Genomic DNA, 21988 nt, shown 5'->3' on the forward strand with positions numbered 1-21988 from the left:
TCAGGACATTTCTGAGTTTACTCCAATCGAGTCAAGTGCAGTAATTGAGTTGAAAGTTGAGTCAACTCAAAAATGTCCTGAAGTTTAATGACTTAATTTTTTATTTTACAATGCATACCAATCTGTATTACATTAAACTTTCCATAAGTAATTTCCTTAGATATTTCATAATATTTAAAATAAATAAATAAAAAAAAACATTACTTTAAATCATATTAACTAATGTATATTTTTTTTAATTATAATGTATTACAATAAAAAAATTGTATTTAGTACATAATGTAATGCATTGAATACACCAGTGAAGCAGTATCTGCCTTTTCCTTCATTTGCTCACTGATGTCTCCACTTTGTCCTCTGTCCGTTGACTTACAGTATGTACATTTAAAACAAATATCTGATTCATTTAGAACAGGGGTGCCCAAACTTTTTCTTATAAAGGGCCAAAAACCAAACTTGATTGAAAGATGTGAGCCGAAGTTAAATATGAGAAATCGCTTCACATTAAATTTGCCAAGAGTAATTTCTTATTTATTACCGTGTTATTTAAAAATAACTAAAAAACGTTGCTTTAAATCATAAATAATGATGCAGTATAATTTTTTACATTTTATAATGAACTTATTATAGTGAAAAACATAAACAATCCCATTTATAACACAATGGAGTTCAATACTGAATACACTAGTTGAGCTGCTCCTGTCTTTACCTTGATTTGCTCGCCAATGTCTTGTGCATCTGTCAATTTACAGTATTTACATTTTAAAAGTCTGATTCATTTACAACATTTAAATGAAACAGTTTAATTTAGTTGGCTTTTTGTAGCTCCTCAATTAAACCATAAAACAAAATGTTACATTTAACTCGAAACTCCACATAATTTTCCTTCTCTTTTCAGATGGGAAGCAGGTCAAACCAAAGGTTACCATAGGCCAACTTTGGGCACCTCTGATTTAGAACATTTAATTGAAATATTTCATTTGAGTTCGCTTTTTGTAGCTTATCAATAAGGCAAACAAACAAAACGTTACATTAAATTAGAAGTTAATGTCTCTACCTCATCCCCATCATTCTCCTCCTCCTCCATTGTATATAATATATTCAATGACTGTATTATATACAAACGTTTGCCTGAAAAAAGTTGGAGAGCGTTTTGTTTTATCACATGACTGCACTGTTCATTCTTTCCACTGGCGTCGCTGTGGAAGCGCGAGAAGCGTGCGCTGGATTATGTTGGTCCTCCACCGTCCCATAATCCCTCTGTGCTGTCCACGTCCCCTCTGACGGATGATCAGTCCGGCTGTGATGGCCGCGGTCGAGTTGGCACTTTAACACATGAAAAACACAGCGACCCAAAACAAACCCGCAACACGAACCTGCCCGAGCATATGTGGATATAACCCGGCGACCAGCTCGACGTTTCTCGCTTGGATCTAACGCGTTTAGTCCGGCGTTTTGTCTTTGTTTGTGTCATGAAGTTTTGAACCAGCTGGAATCCTGATCCGCCGCTGATAGATGACTGTCACGTATGTTAAAAACAAATCAACGGAAAACGCAATTTATTATACGTTAGCTTTAATACACGAGGATCTGTGCTGCCAATGGATTATATTTGTTTGTGAAAGGCCCGGGTCGGTGATTTGGGGTTAGATCCGGTTCGTCATGTCGTCCTGGCTGGGAGGGCTGGGCTCTGGCCTGGGTCAGAGTTTGGGTCAGGTCGGGGGAAGCTTGTCTACATTTACCGGACAGATCTCTAACTTTACCAAAGATATTCTACTGGAAAGCGCCGAGGAAGTGGGAGGTGAGTTGACAAATCACATGACTTCTCTTATGGACTTTTAAATCCTTCGTGAGGTCACTAATTTATTAATTGTTATCAAAAACAAACAAGATTATTTACGATAAATGACTTGTCTCTGAATATGCTGAGCTAGAGTACTGAATGTGACAGATGTGTGTTGATTAGTTTATGAGTACTGTAAGTGCAGTGATGCTAGATAGCTAATCTCACAGTGAGTGAGGTCATTGTGTTTGTGTGACTGTTGAGATATGTTGGTGCTTGAAAATTGGAATTTGTTTACCATGGGATCTTGTCAACAACAAAAACAAAAAAAGCAGGAACATGCACACCCAGAAATGAAAAAGGATCGTAGTTTACCTCTTAACACTTATTTAAATTCATACCTAAATGACCGTATTTCTTCTTATGAGCACAAAAGAATCCTTGGTTACGTTCGAGGGATTGTTCATAACAAAAAAGTCTGTTAAAGATGGTTCATCAAAAACTTAATATTCTCTTATTAATCACTTACCATCATGTCGTTTCAATCCCCTGAGACCTTCGTTCATCTATAGAGCACAAATTAAGATATTTTAGACGAAACCCAAAAGCTCTCTCATCCTCAGTAGACAGCATGGATCCCACGTTGAGTTAAAGTTGCTTTTATATTTCTACATTTGTTCATTTAACGGTCTCTATATTGTTTACCAAACTAGTTTTAAGATTCTGGTCATTACATATAGAGCTCTCCATGGTCAAGCACCCCTGTATATTCAAGATCTTTTAAGCAGTCACTCTTGTAGCCGGTCTGTGAGGTCTTCTGGCAAAGACCTGTTAGCCATTCCCAGAACTCGTCTTAAGACTAAAGGTGACCGTGCTTTCTGTGTGGTGGCTCCACGGCTCTGGAACTCTCTCCTGATAACACTGAGAACTCTGGGATCAGTTGAACTTTTTAAAAAGCATTTAAAGACACATCTTTTTGGTTAGTTTTTTTTTTGTTTAATTAGTTTTAATATGTTTTTATAGTTCTTTTACTGTCATGGGTTCTTTTAGTTGTTTTCTCTTATTGTAAAGCACTTTGTGACTCAATGTCTGGAAAAGGTACTATATAAATAAACCTTTACTTACTTAGTTTGAATATTTAATTAAATGTGAACCATGTTGTGCTTTGATAGTCAATCGCTCCTAATATGATTTTCCTGTTTAGAATTGGCAAATAATAATGGTTTTTTGAAACAATATTATTAGGGAGAAGGTCCCACTATGAATATATATACCCACTTTACCTCAATGGTTCCCACAATGTTCAAGTCCAGAAAAGGAACCAAAAACATTGTCAAAATATACAATTTTCCTTCAACTGTAATCATACAAAGCTCCAAAAACATAGGTTAGGTCATCAAGGTGAAAGGTCATTATGGGACGCCTCATATTGAAGTCACATGGAATGTTTGTGCAATGTTTTTGGTTCCTTTTCTGGACTCTGAATGTCTTGGGAAACCTTCCTCTCTATGGAGGATGAGGGAGCTTTCAGATTTCATCTAAAATATTTAAATTTGTGTCCTGAAGATGAACGAAGGTTTCTGGGGATTGGAACAACATCAGGGTGAGTTATTAATAACAGAATTGTCATTTTTGGCTGAATATGGCCTTTAATTTGCTCACCTTTAGGCTATCCAAGATGACTTTTTTCTTCAGCAGTATATTAAAGAAGATTTTAGCTTAAAATGTGGGCCTTTTGTGAATCCTAAAAAAGCAAATCGACAGTCAAATACAAATAAATTTTGAAGATTACTGAAAAGTTATATTCTTTGATTTTTAATTATCTAATTTCTGGCCTGAGTTCTTCAGTTTTCATCACAGCACGTGTTTCAGCTTTGTAAATACATGCAGGATTGTATGCTGAAACTTTGAGTTGCAGTTAATAACTAATGTTAATGTTCAGTTTCTTGCATCGTTTCACTTCATAAGCCCTAAGAGTATCAGTTGGAGCCATGGGTACTATTTTAGCCTTTGTGTAACTTTGACTGTGTAATGGTCCATCATTTCAGTTAAAAACCTTATCTAGTTTTCTTTACTGAATAAAACAATAGATAAGAAAGGCCTGAGAAAAGCAACAACATTGAATTAATTTTTGGCCTAACTGTAATTGCAATGAAAGTGAAAAAATACAGCATTAGATACTGTCTCTTTTTATTAACAAAGCAAATTAAATAAATTTGTAGCAACTAGCAAGAGTGAGTCCGAATGAGTAAATGGTTTTCTTTTTTGGATGAACTGTCACATTAAGATTTCACTTGTCATTCTTTATACAAATGCCATTTGGTGCTGCAATATGATTATATAATAGACTGAAGTCATTGTAGTAAGACAGTAAGAGATTTGGTTTGTTTCCAAACTTTTCATACAGACGTTGATTTTAGGAAACTGAACTTAAAGGGATAGTTCACCCAAAAGTGAATCATTTTATTACCCTTTACATGTTTCAAACTTTTTTGAGTTTCTTTCTTCTATTAAACAAAGCAAGAAGATATTTTGAAGAAAGCTGAAAACCTGTAACCATTGACCTTTATAGTATTGGTTTTTCCTACTATGCATTTCAATGGTTACATCTTTCTTCTGAATATCTTCTTTTGTGGCAAACAGTAGAAAGAAACTTATAAAGGTTTGGCACTACTCGAGGGTGAGTAAATGGTGATTGCATTTTCATTTTTAGGTGAACTGTCCCTTTAATGCAGAAAATGCTGAATGGGTTTGTTTCATTTGTGAATGAAGGCTTGATGAGGAAGTACCTTATTTTTGCCTTCTTCAGTTTTGGATCTGTGGAAAAATAATGTTTCCCATCAATAACATTGCTAATGTCATAAGTAAATGTGGTCTTTTTGACCAATCGAGGAGTGGACATAGACAACACACACTAAGAACTTTGATCAGCAGCTTCCAGCAAAGCAGGCCGACCTTGAGTCAATATGGCATGTCTCACGATCCACTGACCTGCCTGTTATTAGCTCTTTCAAAACAATTATGGACTTACTGAAAAATTGTACACATATTTTATCCAGATGGCAGTGTGGCACCTATATAATATGTTATTCAAAACTAGGTAAAATGAAAGCGTTGAATGAGTTTCAGATTATTATTATTGTTATCAGTTCTACCAATTCATTAGTTGTACTTTCTGCAAATTGAAAAGCAAATGTTTCATTAATAATTAAAGGGATAGTTCACCCAAAAATGAAATTTCATTCACTCACCCTCCACTTGAGTTTCTTTTGACACAAAAAAAGATATTTTGAAGAATGTGGAAAGCCCCAGCCATTAACTATAGTATATTTGTGGTTTCTGTTATGGATGTCATTATCTGCTGATTTCCATCATTTTTTAATATATCTTTTTTTGTATTAAACCGAAGACAGAAATTCATTGAATGTTTAGAACCATTTAAGTGTGAATGTGAAATTTTTATTTTTATTTATTCATTTATTTTTGGGTCAACTATCCGTTGAAGTGGGTCAAAAACGAAGGGGTTTCAAGCATCAGAATAAAAGGTGTCATAAAATATGAGTTTTTAAATTTAAAACATTTAAATGTATCCTGTGTAATTTTATTAGTAAGCAAACATATTCACTATCATACTAAGAAATACAGGTCTGAATAAATTAAATGTTTTGTTTTTAATATATTATTTACAGTGATAATTCATTATTTCATCCATATTTTTTTTAAAACATTAAAGTTTCTTACATTTAATATGCCAATTACAATATATATATATATAACATCACCTTTTGTAAATTAAATTTGATGCAGACACCAGAATGTTATATCTCATCTATCGCTCTTAAATGTTTGGCTGCCTGAAAGTGGCAGATGTGACACCTGCTGTGGGTTTGTCCTGTTCCACACAACATCAGAGACCACCTACATCTAATGTGTCCTTGAGCAAGAACAAACTGCTTGGGTAGAGTCAAGATTATAAGTTATATCAAGTTATAGCGTTATATCAACTATCATACATTTTGTATTTTACCTAAAATAGTTTTTAGTTCAAACCCCATAAAATATATAGAGTCAGTCAGCCATATGAATTGTGTTCTACATAAATAATAACGGAAACCTAATATGGTCCTAACACATGTAGAAAGACTGTTCAGTCAATTCCAGAGGGGTAATGAGTTCCTAAATGTCCAGATGTATGCTGGAATTTGGTAAGTTTTAGATTAAATTTGATGCCTATTAAAAACAGTTATGTGCATGCAGCTGATTAGAAAAGTGGAATTGAGGCCAGAGAATACTTTGTTTATACATTTTGGTCAGCGAGCCAGCCTGAAACAAGGTCAGAAATCAGTTTTTTCTTAAATAAATTAACTTCCCAATACCTACCCCCTTCAATTGCTATCCAGGGATATTGCTGCAATTACTAACAATAACAATTTGTATGTAAATTATGCATATTTACAGCAGAACACATGACAGGGTAAGGTTGATTGCATATTGATTAAAAAAATCATTATATTGATTATTGCCTTTGATATTGTTGTAAAGGTTATTAATGTTGAATAATAGAATACATAAAAAATCTTTTTGTGTCTAGAGAAAGGAGTCTGGCTACACAGACAAAACATATGGGTCCTTGTTGTCTAAAGAATGTTATGCGAAAACATTGCAGCTGCAAGATTAATCTCTTGATTGGACCATTGAAGCATTTTGTTGTATATGGAAAGAGAAATGATGAAGAAGTGTGTTGCTTTAAGCTACGACTAAACAAAAGGCACTTAATCAACTACCATAAGCTTAGCAGAAAATTGTGGTTATAAGGCTCTGTGCAATAAAGTTAAAGTCTTAGAATCCAAATGTAATGTGCAGATTTAAAGTTTTCATTCCCCTTGACCTTAACTGTGACAACCATAATAGATTTAATTGTGGCATAATAGATTTTACTATACATTTTTGACCTCTTTTTAATTTTTTTTTGTCAGACATTTGCTGTTCAGTTTGGTGGGATTTATTAGCTCAATTTCACCTTTCTTTCTTTCTTTCTTTCTTTCTTTCTTTCTTTCTTTCTTTCTTTCTTTCTTTCTTTCTTTCTTTCTTTCTTTCTTTCTTTCTTTCTTTTTTTCTTTCCTTATGCCTTACTTACAGAAAGTAGTGAATACACTCAATCCGTCATCAATAACACAAAGTTTTAAAGAAACAACTTGTTTCTATTGTGGTCCTCTGTCATCTTTTATTTTTTTAATTAATTTTGCACACTTTTTTTTACTTATTTATAATTGCTTTTCTGGTGTTATTCTTCAGAAATCTACATCTATGTTTATTTCAAGTGGTCTTTAGATATAAACGTGTAATACTCTGTGTTGTGTCTGTGCAGCAGCTGTGATAAAAAAAAAAAACTGAACTTGATCCTCTGGAATGTTTGTTTCTAAAGGGACAGTCACTCAACAACCGACTTCATGTGTGCTGCAAAATCAGGACACTGAATAAAGATTTGAAGTCTTTAAATGGATTTAATAGTGCATATCTCCTCATTATTCACTTGACAAAGGAAAATTCACCCCATCTTTTGATTTACTGAGGTTTTTTATATTGAGTCTGCCATTTTACATTTGAAATATTGGGCAGTTCAGAAAACTGTAAATCTCGTTATCAATTGCTTTAATTAACTTGCTGTCTAATAGAACTACATGTACACATCTAAACTTGGCTGTTTCAGAAACCATGAATTTATTAAATGCCACCAACTCTGCATGTCTTTCCTCACAGATGCTGCCTCTGAGCTGCAGGTGTCCAACTCTAGATTGCATGAACTGGAAACTTCATATACTGCACAAAGATCTGAGGTGATTTATTATGCATTAAAACAAGTCTAGTCTGATGCTAATTCTTGCTGGTATTTCTGTACTTTAAACAGTGATTTCCAATTCCAGTCCTCAGGACCCCCTGGCCTGCACATTTTGTATGTTTCTCAAAAATTCAAACAACTGATTCAGATCATCAGCTTGTTAACAGAGAGATTCATGAAATGATCCTTGTGTATCAAATATAAGAGATGTACAAAATGTGCAGGATGGGGGGGAATCGGGAACCACTGCTCTACAAATACTAATGAGACCTAATGTTTTGTGTGTTTTAAAATGAAGACTTATCTACATTTTTATTTTAAAGTATTTTGTCAGTGCATTAATGTGTGTGTGTGTGTGTGTGTGTGTGTGTGTGTGTGTGTGTGTGTGTGTGTGTGTGTGTGTGTGTGTGTGTGCGTGTGTGTGTGTGTGTGTGTGTGTGTGTGTGTGTGTGTGTGTGTGTGTGTGTGTGTGTGGTTTAGTACGAGCGCTTGCGGAGAATAAACTCTGAGCTGGAGGAGAAGCTAGAAGCGGCTGAGATTCAGGTCAAACAGCAGTCAGTGGAATATAGAACACTCCTGCAGCAGAAAGAGGTTTTCTGAATTGAGTCTTTATCTTTTTATTAAATGGAAAAACTCATTAAAAAGGAGAACCATTTTGAATGATAGTGATGTTATTGTGTTTTTTGTTGCTGTGAAGGTGGAGATCAGTCACCTCAAGGCCCGTCAGAGCGGTCTGCAGGAGGAGGTGCAGAAACTCCAACAGCGGACTCAGACTGCACCCAGCTCATCCTCCCATGATGCCGCTGTGCTTCCCGTCACCACTGCTGCCACTACCACTACTTCGTCTTCCTTTCTGCACCAGTCCTCTGCTGTCCATCAAGGCTTTCATAGCGACGAGGTGGATCTCAGTGATGTCCTGTGGTCACAGCAGGAAATTAACCGTCTTTCCAATGAAGTGCATCGTTTAGAGGCAGATGTTTCTCATTGGAGGAGGGTTGCTCAGGTCACTTTACATTTATACCTTCAAAACAGTTTTAGAATTGTGTATGGTATGGGAACACTTTAGTTTAAGTATTAACTAGTAGCTTATTACCTACTTATTAATAAGATATTGGCTGTTCAATTGTACTATTAAAATACATAATTCTGTTTTATCTTATTCTGCATCCTAGTTTTACCCAATACCTAAACCCATCTACTAATTTAAAGCTGTGGTCCATTATGATATTATATTTTAAACTTTAGTTGATGTGTAATGTAGCTGTGTGAACATAAACAACATCGCTGAATGTAATACGCTCAAAGTTCAATGCAAAGGGAGACATGGGCTTTTACAGAGTTAGCTTAGCAAAGCCAACAGCAAACAAAGTTTGGAGACTACAAAAAAATACATCCGGGCTAGTGAGATTACAAACACTTTAGGTTACGACAGTAAACTAAGTATCCAGAGTGACGCTGAGACGTGACGCTTTTCCTGGTGATGTGGAGCCGATCCGCAAATCACAGCACATTATGTTAGCTGACAAATCAGAGCCTCTTAAGGGCCTTTCTGAGAAACTAGGAAATATGACAGTCATTTTCATGTTAGCTGTATATATTCAAGTTAGATACATGAACAAATAACCTGATTTAAAAAAATAAATAAATTTTATACAAATGAAGCATGTCCCCACGTTGCTTTTCATCTTATAAACACAACCAAGCCATAAAATTACACTCTGGACCACTAATTTAATAGCTATTGATAAGAAACAAATTAGGAGTTGTTGTTTTTTTAGGCAAAATTGATAGTTTATGGTTTGTACCTTAAAATAAAGTGTAGCCAATGGTGTTTGTATTGAACTAGGATGAGACTTTTTGTTTTAATTTATCAGGTGTCCAAGCTGCCTGGAGCTGATGGGAACGGAGACCAGGGTGAAGTTTTGAAAATGCAAAGAATGATCAAGGTGAAAACCCTGAAATGTATTCAAATTTATATTAATTTCAGTTATAATAGTAATAAATAATATTCAGATGTTTAGATCAGTTATATTGCAATTTTTAAAGTAATATTTCTTTGTATTTTAATGGATGTACTATATATGAGAGACAACTGTAGCTTTGTTTACCAAACAAGTGGTTCTAATTGGATTTGATTGTAATTGTTAGGTTTTCAGCTCCTATACCATGGGTCACCAATCTCAATCCTGGAGGGCCGTTCTCCCTGCAGTGTTTAGCTTCAAGTTGCCTTAACACACCTGCCTGAAATTTTTCAAGTATACCTAGAAAGACCTTAGGTGCGTCCCAAATTGCATACTTATGCACTATTCTACGCCATTTTGTAGTATAAATAGTGCGTTCACACTGAAAACTCTTAAAAGAATGAGTGCACTTTAAAGTACCCGGATGATGCACTTATTCAACCAGTAAAATGAAGTGTGGAATGAAGGACACTTCATGCACTCAATGGCCACTGCTTTGCTCATGTAATAAAAGAGGGCTGCTGACCTTGAATTACTTTACTTTACTTTATTTGTATTGGATTGTGAAAGCAAAATTCACCTACGAGAGTGATTATACTGCCTCCCGATGGTGAATGCAGTTATACTCATGGCGGTTATTATTTGGTTGTCTGGTCATTTATTTCACTAATTTGGCAACAGTCAAACATCATCTGGGAAACAAACGTAAGTGTGTAAATGCATAAGTACATAGTGTTTAGTGTATCATTTGTTACACAGCTATTGATTAGCTTGTTCAGATGTGTTTGATTACGGATGGAGCTAAACTCTGCAGGACACCACCCCTCCAGGAACAAGTTTGGTGACCCCTGTCCAATACTTTCAAAATCATTCTGCTTAAATCCACAGATTTTTTTTACAAAGTTTGAGCAGAAATGGAAAAAAAAACAGATTCTGTCTGGCCCAGCTTGTTGGTCAGTGCTTGGAGTCAGTTTCTGTTTTTAACATTGATTTTCTTACCCTGTCAGGAGCTGAGAGACAAAATGGCACGGGAGGTGGATGAGCACCAGCACGAACTGGCAGCATTGCAGGATGCCCAGAGGCAGAAAATGTCTGACATCTCCAAAAGGCACAGACAGGAGCTGGCAGAGTATGAGGAGAGAATCGAAGAGCTTGAGGAGCAGCTTCAGAGTGGTGATTTGGAAGCATTTATGCATATTAAAAATAGAGAAATTAGCTTTCTATTTGATTTGTTTGAGTATAACACTGTGTTGTTCTGACTTTTCTTCAGAAGGTGGTAATGCTGTCCAAAAATCATCAACAATGCAGGACTCAGTCAAACTTCAGGAGCTGGAATCGACCATACAGTCTTTACAGGAGGAGGCGGAGATTCAGCGCAAACAGCACAGAGAGCTATTGGCCACCTTAGAGGAGGCGGAGCATCATAAGTCCAAGTTAGAGAGGGAGAAGGAGGAGGCAACAGCAGAAAATACAGAACTGTTGCAGAATTACAGTCGGCTTCAGAAATCTGTGAATGAACTTCAGGCTCGGGTTCAGGAACAGGAGGGCAAGTCTATGTTGAAAGCCCAGCATGATAATGAAATACAAATCCTGAAAAAAGCCCTTGCAGGTATAGTGATCTCAAGAAATGGTATATAATCATTAGAACTCCATGTTTGATATCACACTATATGGTAAATTCATAAACTAATGTCTCATATTAACTATATTTTAAGGTGCGGAGAAAGAGGTTGCCAGACTGAAGAGTTTCAGTGAGGTAAATTTGCCAAAAAAATTGAACAAATCACCACAGTTTAGACTGTTATCCCTGCTTGCAATTTAAATATAAAACTTTGATGTGAATATGCAAAATTCAGAAGTTCCAAATTCTTAATCTGAATTCTTGTTACTTTATGTTCACCTCATCAAATAGATCTGAACATACTCTTCAAATTATATGAGTATACAATAATATAGCATAAGGGTCATAATGTTGTTGTTTTTTACACCTTATTCAGAGTGGTTCTATGGAAGAAGTAGAACATGCTGACATCCTGGAGCTCAACACCATCATTGATACCCTCAGGAAAGAGAAGGAAGAGGTGGAAAAAGAAAAGGTTTGTATATATTGATGAAGTTTTAATATTCAACAACATATTATTTATCAACATAGTATTTTCTATTTGTTTTGATAAAAAGTTAATGTCAAATCAGTAGTTAATTGTTATCTTGAAAAGGGTGTATATGTGCTTAACTGGTATACCTATCATACTATCTGTTTAATTTTTCTTCCTTAGCTTGTGTTACTTGATAGAATAGCCCTGGTCGAGGAGAGACACAGGTCTGGAGAGCCAGAGAGTGTTGGTGAGCTGTCACTGGAGGTTTCAGACCTAAAGAGTCAGCTTGACCAACGAGAGGACGCTCTAAAGCAAGCACATCTTGATATAGAGACACTCACTGCTGAACTGGAAGAACTGGACAAACAGAACCAGGAGGCCACACAGGTACATCTTTTGAGCCATGTTTATTAGTTATTGGATCTGTTGAATTGAAAGGGGTATACTGCATATTTACTTTGTTTTCTTTTTTCTAGCATGTTATTGCAGTGAAGGACCAGCTATCTCTGCAGAAAACCCAGACTGAGGCAGATAAAGCTCGTCTTCAGTCAGATCTCAACTCCTCACTTGACCAGAGACAGGCTCTTCAACTGGAACTGGAAGCCCATATGGAGAAATTAAGTCAAAGTGCCTTCTCCTTAAATGAACTGCACATGGCAAAGCAGCAGCTAGAAGCCACAGTAAAGGACTTGAGGGAAAAGTTGTGCAAGTCCCAGGATCTGGGCAAAGAGCTGCGGCAGGAGTCCTTTGCGCTCAAGAGAGCGCTTCAGGAGAGAGAGACAGAACTTACTGCACTTCATGAGGAGTTGAGCCATACAGGGGAGCAGGGGAATGAGTTAGAAGTGCACAGGAAGATACTTGAGGCACGGGATAAAGACATCCATGATTTAAGGACAGAGTTGGCAGAAGTAAAGGTCTCTTACGAGAGGGCCGTTTCAGAGGACTTTGAATTGAAAATTGAAAATAAAAAGTTGATAGAAGAGAGGACTCAGGCTTTAGAAAAGACGGACAGCTTGGAAAGGCATATCCAAGAATGTCAAGCTTCTCTAAGCAGGATGTCTCTCGAGAAAGACACCCGTATTGAGGCCTTAAAACTTGAAAAGAGCCAGCTAGAATCTGAGCTAAGCCAGACTGAGAAGCGACTGTCAGATCAGGCTAAACAATATCAACAAACCATTGATGAACTGACCAGAGCTCGTTCTATGGATGCTTCTGCGCTGCAGACCGAACATGAGCGAATGGTGAAACTCAATCAAGAAAAAGATCTCACAATTGCAGAGCTTAGGCGTGAAATAGAGCAGATGATCTCTGACCAAAAAGACACCAGCGAGATGTTGGACATAACAGTGGCCGGCCAAAATCAACTCACTGAGCTTCTCCAGGAGAAGGATGCCTTTGCAGAAACCCTGAAAACACAAGCTGCGGAAACACAACAAGAGTTAGAGTCCCGTATCTTGAGAGCAAGTCAAGAGTGTGACTCTCTCAGAAGGTCAGTGGAAGAGAAAGACAAACAGCTTGGAGCCATGAAGGAAGAAAACAGCCATTTGAAAGAAGAGATTGACCGTCTGAGGGACCAGCAGAGCAGACCACAGTTATTGTCAGAGCCACGGACACTGGATATCATCACAGAGCTCGAGACTGAGGTGGCCCAGCTCAAAGCTGCCAGAGATCAACTCGAAGAAGAGGTCCAGGCTCTGAGGAGACTTTCTGACGAGCAACAGACAACAGCCCTGCAGTCTCAACGCTCCCTTCAAAGTGAACTAGAGCAAGCCCGGTCAAGAAATGAACAAAGTGCACTAAATTATGAAAGACTCATCAGTGCTAAAGATGAGGAGATTGCCCGGCTTCAGTCAGAAGTGGAGGGCCTAAGCACACAAGGACGAAGTCAAATACAGTCCGTGGAAATTCTACAGGAAGATAAGACCCAGTCTCTGAATGGTGAAAACGGTAATGAGAAACATGACTTGTCAAAGGTGGAAATTGAGAAACTTGTGAAAGGCATCAAGGAGAAAGAAACTGAGATTAACCAGCTCAATGAAAAGAACCTCTCTCTAACCAAGCAGCTGGACCAACTTGTAATATCTCAAAATGAGCTGGGAAAACTCTCACAGATGGTGCGTCAGAAGGATCTAGAAATTCAAGCACTTCATGCTCGAGTGTCTGGAGGCCATGATCAAGATGTGGTGTTCCTTCAGCAGCAGCTGCAGGCGTATGCGGTGGAACGGGAACAGGTGCTGGCTGTACTCAATGAGAAGACCAGAGAGAACAGTCAGCTGCGCTCAGACTACCATCGCATTATGGACATAGTTGCAGCCAAGGAAGCAGCCTTGTTAAAGCTTCAGCAAGAAAACCAGCGGCTCTCCACCATGAGCGACCCTTCAGGGAGTCAAGAGATGTTTCGAGAGACCATTCAGAACCTCTCCCGCATCATCCGTGAGAAAGACATCGAGATCGACGCCTTGACACAGAAATGTCAGACCCTGGTTTCTGTCCTCCAAACATCTGGCTGCAGTGATCCTGTGAGCGGTGGCTCTGGAGGCGTTAGCAGCAACCAGTTTGAGGAGCTCCTACAGGAACGTGACACTCTCAAACAGCAAGTGAAGAAGATGGAGGAGTGGAAGCAGCAGGTGATCACGACAGTCAGGAACATGCAGCATGAATCTGCACAGTTGCATGAGGAGCTGCTCAAGCTGCAGGGGCAGGTTTCTGCTGACAGCGACTCCAGCTCGAAGCTATCTGTGGATTATGCCAGGCTTATTCAGAGCTATGAGCAGAAAGAGAAAAAGCTTGGATTGTTGAGTCAAGAGCTGGCACAGGTGCAGCAGACCATCAGCCAGCTGACCAATACCAAAGACGTTCTGCTCGGGAAGCTTGGCAGCGTCAAGCAATCTCCAGAAGTGTCTGCTATGGTTCCTAGCCAGGCTCTTGCCCCTCCAAACCTGAGGGGGGCAGCACCTTTAGCCCAAGATGAGCGTATACATCAGGATGTGCAGGCATTGCAGAGAACTTTAGCAGAGAAAGAGAGCATGATAAGAACTCTGCAGGAAAACAATCATCGCTTGTCAAATTCTGCATCCCTGTCTGAAAGTGAGCAGAGAAGCCATGCAGAGGAGCTCAAGCAAGCCAGAGAGAAGCAAGAATCATTACAGCGTTCCCTCAGAGAGAAAGATCTACTCATTAAGACCAAAGGAGACCAGCTCGGACAGGTAACGTACAAGGACAATACACAACAATACCTTTATCATAGGTTAGCTGCATGGTGTTAAAATGCAAGTGTTGACCTCTAGTCCCCCGACAGGTTGGTGTTTTGTAAAGGTATCATTTTTAGTGTGTAAACTGAAAAAATGGACAATAATATGGTTAAAAGGACGAAAATAATATTACACAACGGTACACATAAATTACATATATGAGAAATATTACACGAGTAGCAGTACGATGTGGCTGTATATCGGCACTGGTGAAAGGTGTAAATTAGTGACGATATACACCCACATCGCAATGCTACAAGTGTGATATTGCGTTTATAAAACAGTTTGACGACATAAACGTGTGTATAATAAAAAAAATCAAACACAGAGAGTCTCAAAAACCCTTTTGTACAAGGAACTACTTTCTTCCACCACTCATTCACATCTACAGCTGACAACTAAGAGCATAGAATCGCTAAGATCTAAGCTTTTTGCTGGCGGTCAGAACAGCAGAAACCGTTGTTACTTCATCAACGTCACTTTAGAGCTAGTATTTGAATGATTCTCTAGCGTAAAGTGATGACAAAACAGGTGATTTATTTTTTTTTTTTGCTCACATTTACAGATTATAAGGCATGAAATGCTATCAATTTACAGAGATTTCCCAGTATTTCTATGTTGCAATTGGGATTTCACAATAATTGACCCTGAAAAAGCTAGAGCAAAGCAAACACTACCAGATTCTGTGGTATAAATACAGCACAACAACAAACAAGAGAGAGATCGACTTAGAATGTCGCTTACCTGATTTATAATGATTTGTTCTGCTGTAGTTTGAAATTTACACTGAGAAAATGCTGTTTTCTCCCTTAAGCACTTATTATGTGGTCTCTGTCCCCATTTTGTGGCAGAACATCAATCATCACTTTCTTTGATCTGCTCCGGCTGATAGTGGCCGATGCACTGAATTCGATGCTTTGAAATTATAAATATTTTCAATAGGTACTGTACTTGTAAATAAACTGCATAGTTGCAATCTAAACAACTACATTCTCGACAAAAAAAGCTTCAAAAGTACATTATGTTGTCCAACAGCAGCAATATTTGTCAAACTGTAGACTGTCCTCTGCTGTATGTGGGTGGAGTAATACACAAGGGTGAAGGGTTAAGAGGCTGGACGAGTGCTGTTATTTGCAGAATATCACACGGCTATCAGCAAATCAGATTCAAGAACTGTTGTATAAGGTTTCATTAATCAACCAACATTATTGTAAAATCATTTCAAGAATCCAACCCTACTTCATACACACATGTGCGTGCAAATATACAAACTCTCTCTAGATTTCTAAGACATTGAAGGTAGATTGAATGTAGATTGCAAAGGTGTTGATCATGTGGTATTTTTTTCTGTACACTCCCCAGGTAAGTGAAACTTTACGCAACCGTGAGAACGACAATGAGGTTTTGAAGCAGGCTGTGACAAACCTGAAGGAACGTGCGCTGATCCTGGAGTTGGATGTGAAGAAACTGAAGGATGAGAATGAAGCGATTGCATCCAAAGCTCGTGAGAAAGAGACAGAGTTTCGTGCTCTGCAGGAGACCAACATGCAGGTGTCACTGTTGCTTCGGGAAAGAGAGTTTCAGTTCAGTGCTGTGAATGAAAAGGCCACTGCCATGGAGAAGATGCTAAAAGATAAAGAGCAGGTATGTCTGATTCTTAGTTTAAGTGTGAGAATAGAAAATCATGTTAAATGATCAAAGTTTTTTAAAGAATTCCTGTTATGGGAAAGAGATTAAACCAATATTAGTGTCACTATAAAAATAACTAAATATTTTCATATAAATGAATCAAAGAACTCTGAAGAAAAAGGATTGTGACACTAAGGACTTAAATAATGGCTACTGAAAATGCATCTTTAACATCCTCAAGGGAATCAATTGGATTTAAAACACAATAGAAAACATATTTATACTTATGTTTTACAGTATTTTTGACCAAATAAATGAATGTTTAATGTACAAAAGAGAATTTTGAATGTTGTTTTAAGTTATGATTATCATAGTATTTTATTTCACAATCCCAACATACTTAATACTGTAAAGAGTGCGTTTTTATAATGATTGAATAAATGTTGTGTTTTATATGTGTTGTGAAACTAACCTGTTGCTCTTTTGTCTCTACTGTAGGGTAAATCTGGTGAGCTGAACCAGTTGTTAAATGAAGTTCGGTCCATGCAGGAGAAGGCAGTGTTGTTTCAGCAAGAAAGAGATCAAGTGATGATGGCCCTCAAACAGAAACAAATGGAGACATCTGCTCTGCAGAGTGAGGTAGAAAAAGGCTGTGTTTGCGCTATGCTTACCATTAGCCATTAGTTGCATTTTATAAGATCTATTGTAATTGTAGAATTACTGTGTATTCATGTTCTCCTCTCTGCGTGTAGCTCCAACATACACGTGATAAAGAGCAGCGGCTAAAGCAAGAGGTGGAGAGATTGCGCAACCATCTGTTAGAGATTGAGGATTCATACACACGGGAGGCTTTATCAGCTCAGGACCGAGAGGCAGAGCTGAGACGCAGAGTAACGCTGCTGGATGAGCGGCTCACGTCGTCCTCTAACGCAGTGGAGAGCGCAAGGTAGGTCTCTTTTAGTCTGAGGATACAATTGCTTGGTCCAAACCCCTTCCCTCACTAGTCCTTTTTTAATTTTTGTATTATTATTGTTGTTGTTGTTAACATATCTGATACCAAACATACTCTGGTCTGCTGCAAAACCTCTGAAGCCAAAAGAATACATTTACATTATTATTAGCCCTTCTGTGAAATCTTTAATATTTTTTTAAATTTAAAAATTCTTTGTTTAAATGAGTCAAAAAAAATAATAATTCTCAGTTTTTTTATGTTTTTTTTTAAAGGTCTTATTTCTTTTATTTTGTTTGGAATAAAAAAGTTTATAATTAAAAAATAAATAAATAAATAAATAAATAAATAATTGTGTTAATAAAAAAAGCTCAATATTAATAGCTCACTTTTTCTTCTTCAATTGGCTCGAGAACAAATAACTGTTTATCAGTAACTTGCCTAATTAACCTTCCCAGTTAACCTAATCAGCCTAGTTAAGCCTTATAATTGCACTTTGGGCTAAATGCTAGCATCTATTTACAATATGTTCTGTCATCCATGGCAAAGACAAAATAAATGAGCTGTTAGCAATTAGTTACAAAAATATATTGTTTAAAAATGTGTTGGAAAAAAATCCTCTCCATTAACCAGCACTTTTAAAAGAGTTACAATTCTACAAGAAAGCGAATGATTTTGCCTTCAATCAGAATTAGAAAGAGCTGTTCACACATACAAGAAATTAGTTTTCTTGACAGAAGCTTCTACAGTGTAACAGAATAACAGTGACAGGACAAAAAACAGATAAATATGAATGAATTTAAAAAATAGACATAAGTAGTGAATGCACATAAACAAATTGACAAGTGTATGTGCAGGTATATTACTATATACAGCGTTATATGTGCAGCTGTTATGTGCAAATTGGCCTGTAAAGTCTGTTGTTAAATAAATGTGTGTATAAAAAAATGACGTTTGTTTTACAATTAAAACCATACTACTATCATACTACACAACTATACATTATTCATGAACAAGGCTTTTAGAATCATCTAAACTTTACCATTATGCAGGGTTCAGAGTCATGGAAAACCTGGAAAAGTCATGGTATTTTGACTTGCATTTTCTAGGCCTGGAAAAGTATTGGAAAACGGAAAAGCCCACCAAATTTAGGAAAAGTCATGGAAAACAGATATCTGTATACTTGAATATAGGTTATTTACTTCTTTTCTGTCCTTGGCCAATCATATACTCACATTATTAGTGCTGTGTAAGCATTATCTAAATCAATTATAGATATAAATATGAATGTGAACCCTGATTATGCCACCCCTGTATAAATGGAGTGTAAATGAGTACAAAGACATTGTTGTTGCTCATTATTTCAGAATAATAACTCAGATTCCAGTATGACAATAGTAATCTGGTACACAAGCGTAAGTTCTTCTGGTATCTGGTGTATATTTTTAAAAGCTGTTAAAAACTGAAGTATATTTCATACTTTACGTAAACAAATGTACACTGTTGTATTGGTTCAGCCTGACTAAGTCTCAAACTGCATGCGTTTTAGTCAACAGGCAAGCCTTCAGGTGGAGTCTCTTCAGGAGCAGCTGAACGGTGCTCTCAGACAGAGAGATGAAGCGCTTATTCAGCTCCGTGCTTCTCAAGATCAGGTCAACCAGTATGCAGTGTCACTCTCTAACCTGCAGATGGTGCTAGAGCAGTTCCAACAAGGCAAGACTTGTATTTATTTGCACTTCCATTTACAGTATATTTTATAGTAAAAAATCTTTTTGTACAGAATAATCAACATTAAAGATGCTGATTATAAGATTTTTTTAATTTATTAAAATGGAAATCTGCAATAAGTCTTGAGCAAAGCTGATATATGTATATCTCTTTACAGAAGAAAAAGCCATGTACTCAGCAGAACTAGAAAAACACAAGAGAGAGAAAATGGAGTGGAGAAATAAAGCAGAGAGTCTTGAGGAAATTGCGGCTGCTCTTCAAGTCAGTTTAAACAGTCATGCAGACTAACTTCTACTTTCTGAATTGTGTGTGTATATACAGTACATTAATGCTCTATCTACATCTGTAAACTTAGATAAACCTGGACGAAGCGAACGCAGCTCTAGAATCTGCCTCTCGCCTCACTGACCAGCTTGACCTCAAAGAGGAGCAGATAGAAGACATGAAAAAACAAGGTGAGGCAGAATGCTGAAATCAGCTCTACATTTTGATTCCAGTTAAGCTAGGACAGCAGCACATTATTCAAAACCCCCACATATTGGCAATAATAATTCCATTGGTATTTCTGCTGTAATTTTGACACCAGTGTTGTTTTCCAAATTGAACTTTGCCATGAGTATTTCAGCGCAATAAATGACACGAAGTGACTGCAGTTCACTTAAAGGCTACTATCGCTGATGTGATGCATTGGTTTGGATTGACACGTTAATCAAAGGACTTTTTAACATTAAAATGTATCACTGGTTTGCAGAAAATATTGGTACCCGAAAATGTTTTTTAAAGAGGCATCTTAATTTAGACATACTATAATTTATATATATATATATATATATATATATATATATATATATATATATATATATATATATATATATATATATATATATAATTTTTTTTTTTTTTTTTTTAATTATTATTATTTTTCTACCAAAGCACACATTGTTAATTACTCGCCATAGACTGTAAAAAATATGGACGTAGTACCCATAGGTTTCTGAAGAGCGTAAATGAAGCTACAAGTGGTCCTGGCCAACCGTCATCATTTTGGGGCATTTTGGGCAAAGAGGGGGGGCGTGAGCATCACACTGTACGACAACATTTCCGATGACTATTCAAAAATTTTCAAGAATAAGAATTTCACTCACCTTGGAAATGGAGGCCACTTTAATGGTTTGTGAGCACAATTAAGTGCACACAGCATGCCATATTATCATATTATAAGAAATGATCCCAAAAGGCAATTGTGATATATGCCAAAAATGTAATATATTTGCAGAGTTCAGCGGCTAATCAGCCGAAATCAGCTGACGTGACTTTGACCAGCGAGACCTAGCTGTCACTCAAGTGGCAATCCCCTTAATTCTGCAGACTTAAGATAAATGAAACAAATGAATTCTAAAAAACATTCACCCCCTCACAGTTTTCATGAAGGGCAATATTAGCTATATGCACTTAAACCATTTTGTATCAGGATGTAAATATGTTTTTATGAGCTGTAAAATGGACAATTTAGCATAACAGTCAAGGGACATCTGGAGTTCCTGGAGTCAGCCCCTAAAGGCCATTCGATGAATTGCAGTTTCAGTTACTTCTGTATAGGCTTCACGAGGGAGAGCGGGATGTTGCCACGTTACTTACACCATACTGTCTACATGGGCGCCAGATTGGGATGCAACAACTATTGTATTAGTAGATGAAGAGACTTGTAAACCTTTCTAAAGAGACTTATAAACCTCAAATGAGCTAGGAAGATTGGGAACCATTAAATACTGCTCATGACTGTGCCTTATGTAGTGGTTTAAGCTTGATTAATATCTATACAGATACAAGTGCACTAGTGAAAGTGATATAGAGAGTAGCAAGATCTGTAAATGGTATAGATGTTTAGCATTCTTTCGCATCTCCTCTCATATGATTTATGGCACGTCAGTATAGCCAAACCCTGTAGACAGAGATTCTCTTTTTCCTTCCACTCAGTCTTTCTGTCTCAGCTATCTCTTTCTTCTCTGTTCGTATCAAGCCCCAAATCAACAATACGCTGCTGTCGGTCTGAGCAGCAGAGGAGGGTGAGGGATGAGTGCTGGGATTTTTTACTGCATCTGTCAAAGAACGACTGAAGAAAACGGAGGCAGTATGATCGAAAATGGTTCATTTTTGCTTAGCGCAGCACAAGTGCAGCCGACAGACATTCCAAGGTGTTTAGCGCAGTCAGGAACTCTTTCACCCTCCCTTATCATTCTGTTCCTGTGGTCCCTGGAGGTAAAATCTCAGAGGAAAACGGTTCTCAGGAGTCGAATCGCCAAAAGGTCTGGACTTGTGAAGGGTGTTGATGATAAGGGCATTAAGAGCACGTCACACTTCTTTGTTATTTCTCCACGAGACATTCCCAGACATACTTTAAGCCCATACCAGTGTTATTACTGTTTATATTAAGGTGCGCACACACTTACTTAATAGTTCTACGCTAACACTTATTCTCTGCTGTTTGCATTAACGCATAACTAAGTGGTATACCACAAAAATGAACACTCACTTTGTAAAACTGGCTTTGGCTAAAAATAAACATCGCTTGGTGGTGGCTTGTAACTTTGTGAGGAGTGTGCTGTAAATTGAAATTATTGTTATTATTTTGAAAGGAATCACTGCCAGGTATTGAAATAGTACTGAGCAATTTCATGCCACGGAAAAAAAAAATTTTCACCGAAATGGTAAAACGTTTAAGTTGTTTGTGTAGGCTTGAATTTTATAGTAC

The 21988-nt window shown here is 37.2% G+C and overlaps 1 protein-coding gene across 1 annotated transcript in view; it reads left to right on the plus strand.

Moving 5' to 3' along the window:
• Window positions 1-1273: 1273 nt before the first annotated feature.
• Window positions 1274-21988, plus strand: part of trip11 (thyroid hormone receptor interactor 11) — a 30471-nt gene continuing 9756 nt past the window's right edge. Inside the window, exons 1-17 of the mRNA XM_056470254.1 lie at window positions 1274-1801; window positions 7544-7620; window positions 8103-8213; window positions 8320-8625; window positions 9497-9568; window positions 10591-10756; window positions 10854-11192; window positions 11299-11339; window positions 11581-11679; window positions 11860-12066; window positions 12156-14885; window positions 16293-16574; window positions 17058-17198; window positions 17312-17505; window positions 19058-19221; window positions 19394-19497; window positions 19592-19691. Coding sequence (XP_056326229.1) covers window positions 1663-1801; window positions 7544-7620; window positions 8103-8213; window positions 8320-8625; window positions 9497-9568; window positions 10591-10756; window positions 10854-11192; window positions 11299-11339; window positions 11581-11679; window positions 11860-12066; window positions 12156-14885; window positions 16293-16574; window positions 17058-17198; window positions 17312-17505; window positions 19058-19221; window positions 19394-19497; window positions 19592-19691 — 5272 coding nt within the window. The 5' untranslated portion in view covers window positions 1274-1662. The remainder of the gene's footprint in view (window positions 1802-7543; window positions 7621-8102; window positions 8214-8319; window positions 8626-9496; window positions 9569-10590; window positions 10757-10853; window positions 11193-11298; window positions 11340-11580; window positions 11680-11859; window positions 12067-12155; window positions 14886-16292; window positions 16575-17057; window positions 17199-17311; window positions 17506-19057; window positions 19222-19393; window positions 19498-19591; window positions 19692-21988) is intronic.

This window comes from Danio aesculapii, chromosome 13, assembly GCF_903798145.1.
Source record: "Danio aesculapii chromosome 13, fDanAes4.1, whole genome shotgun sequence".
Lineage (NCBI taxonomy): Eukaryota > Metazoa > Chordata > Actinopteri > Cypriniformes > Danionidae > Danio > Danio aesculapii.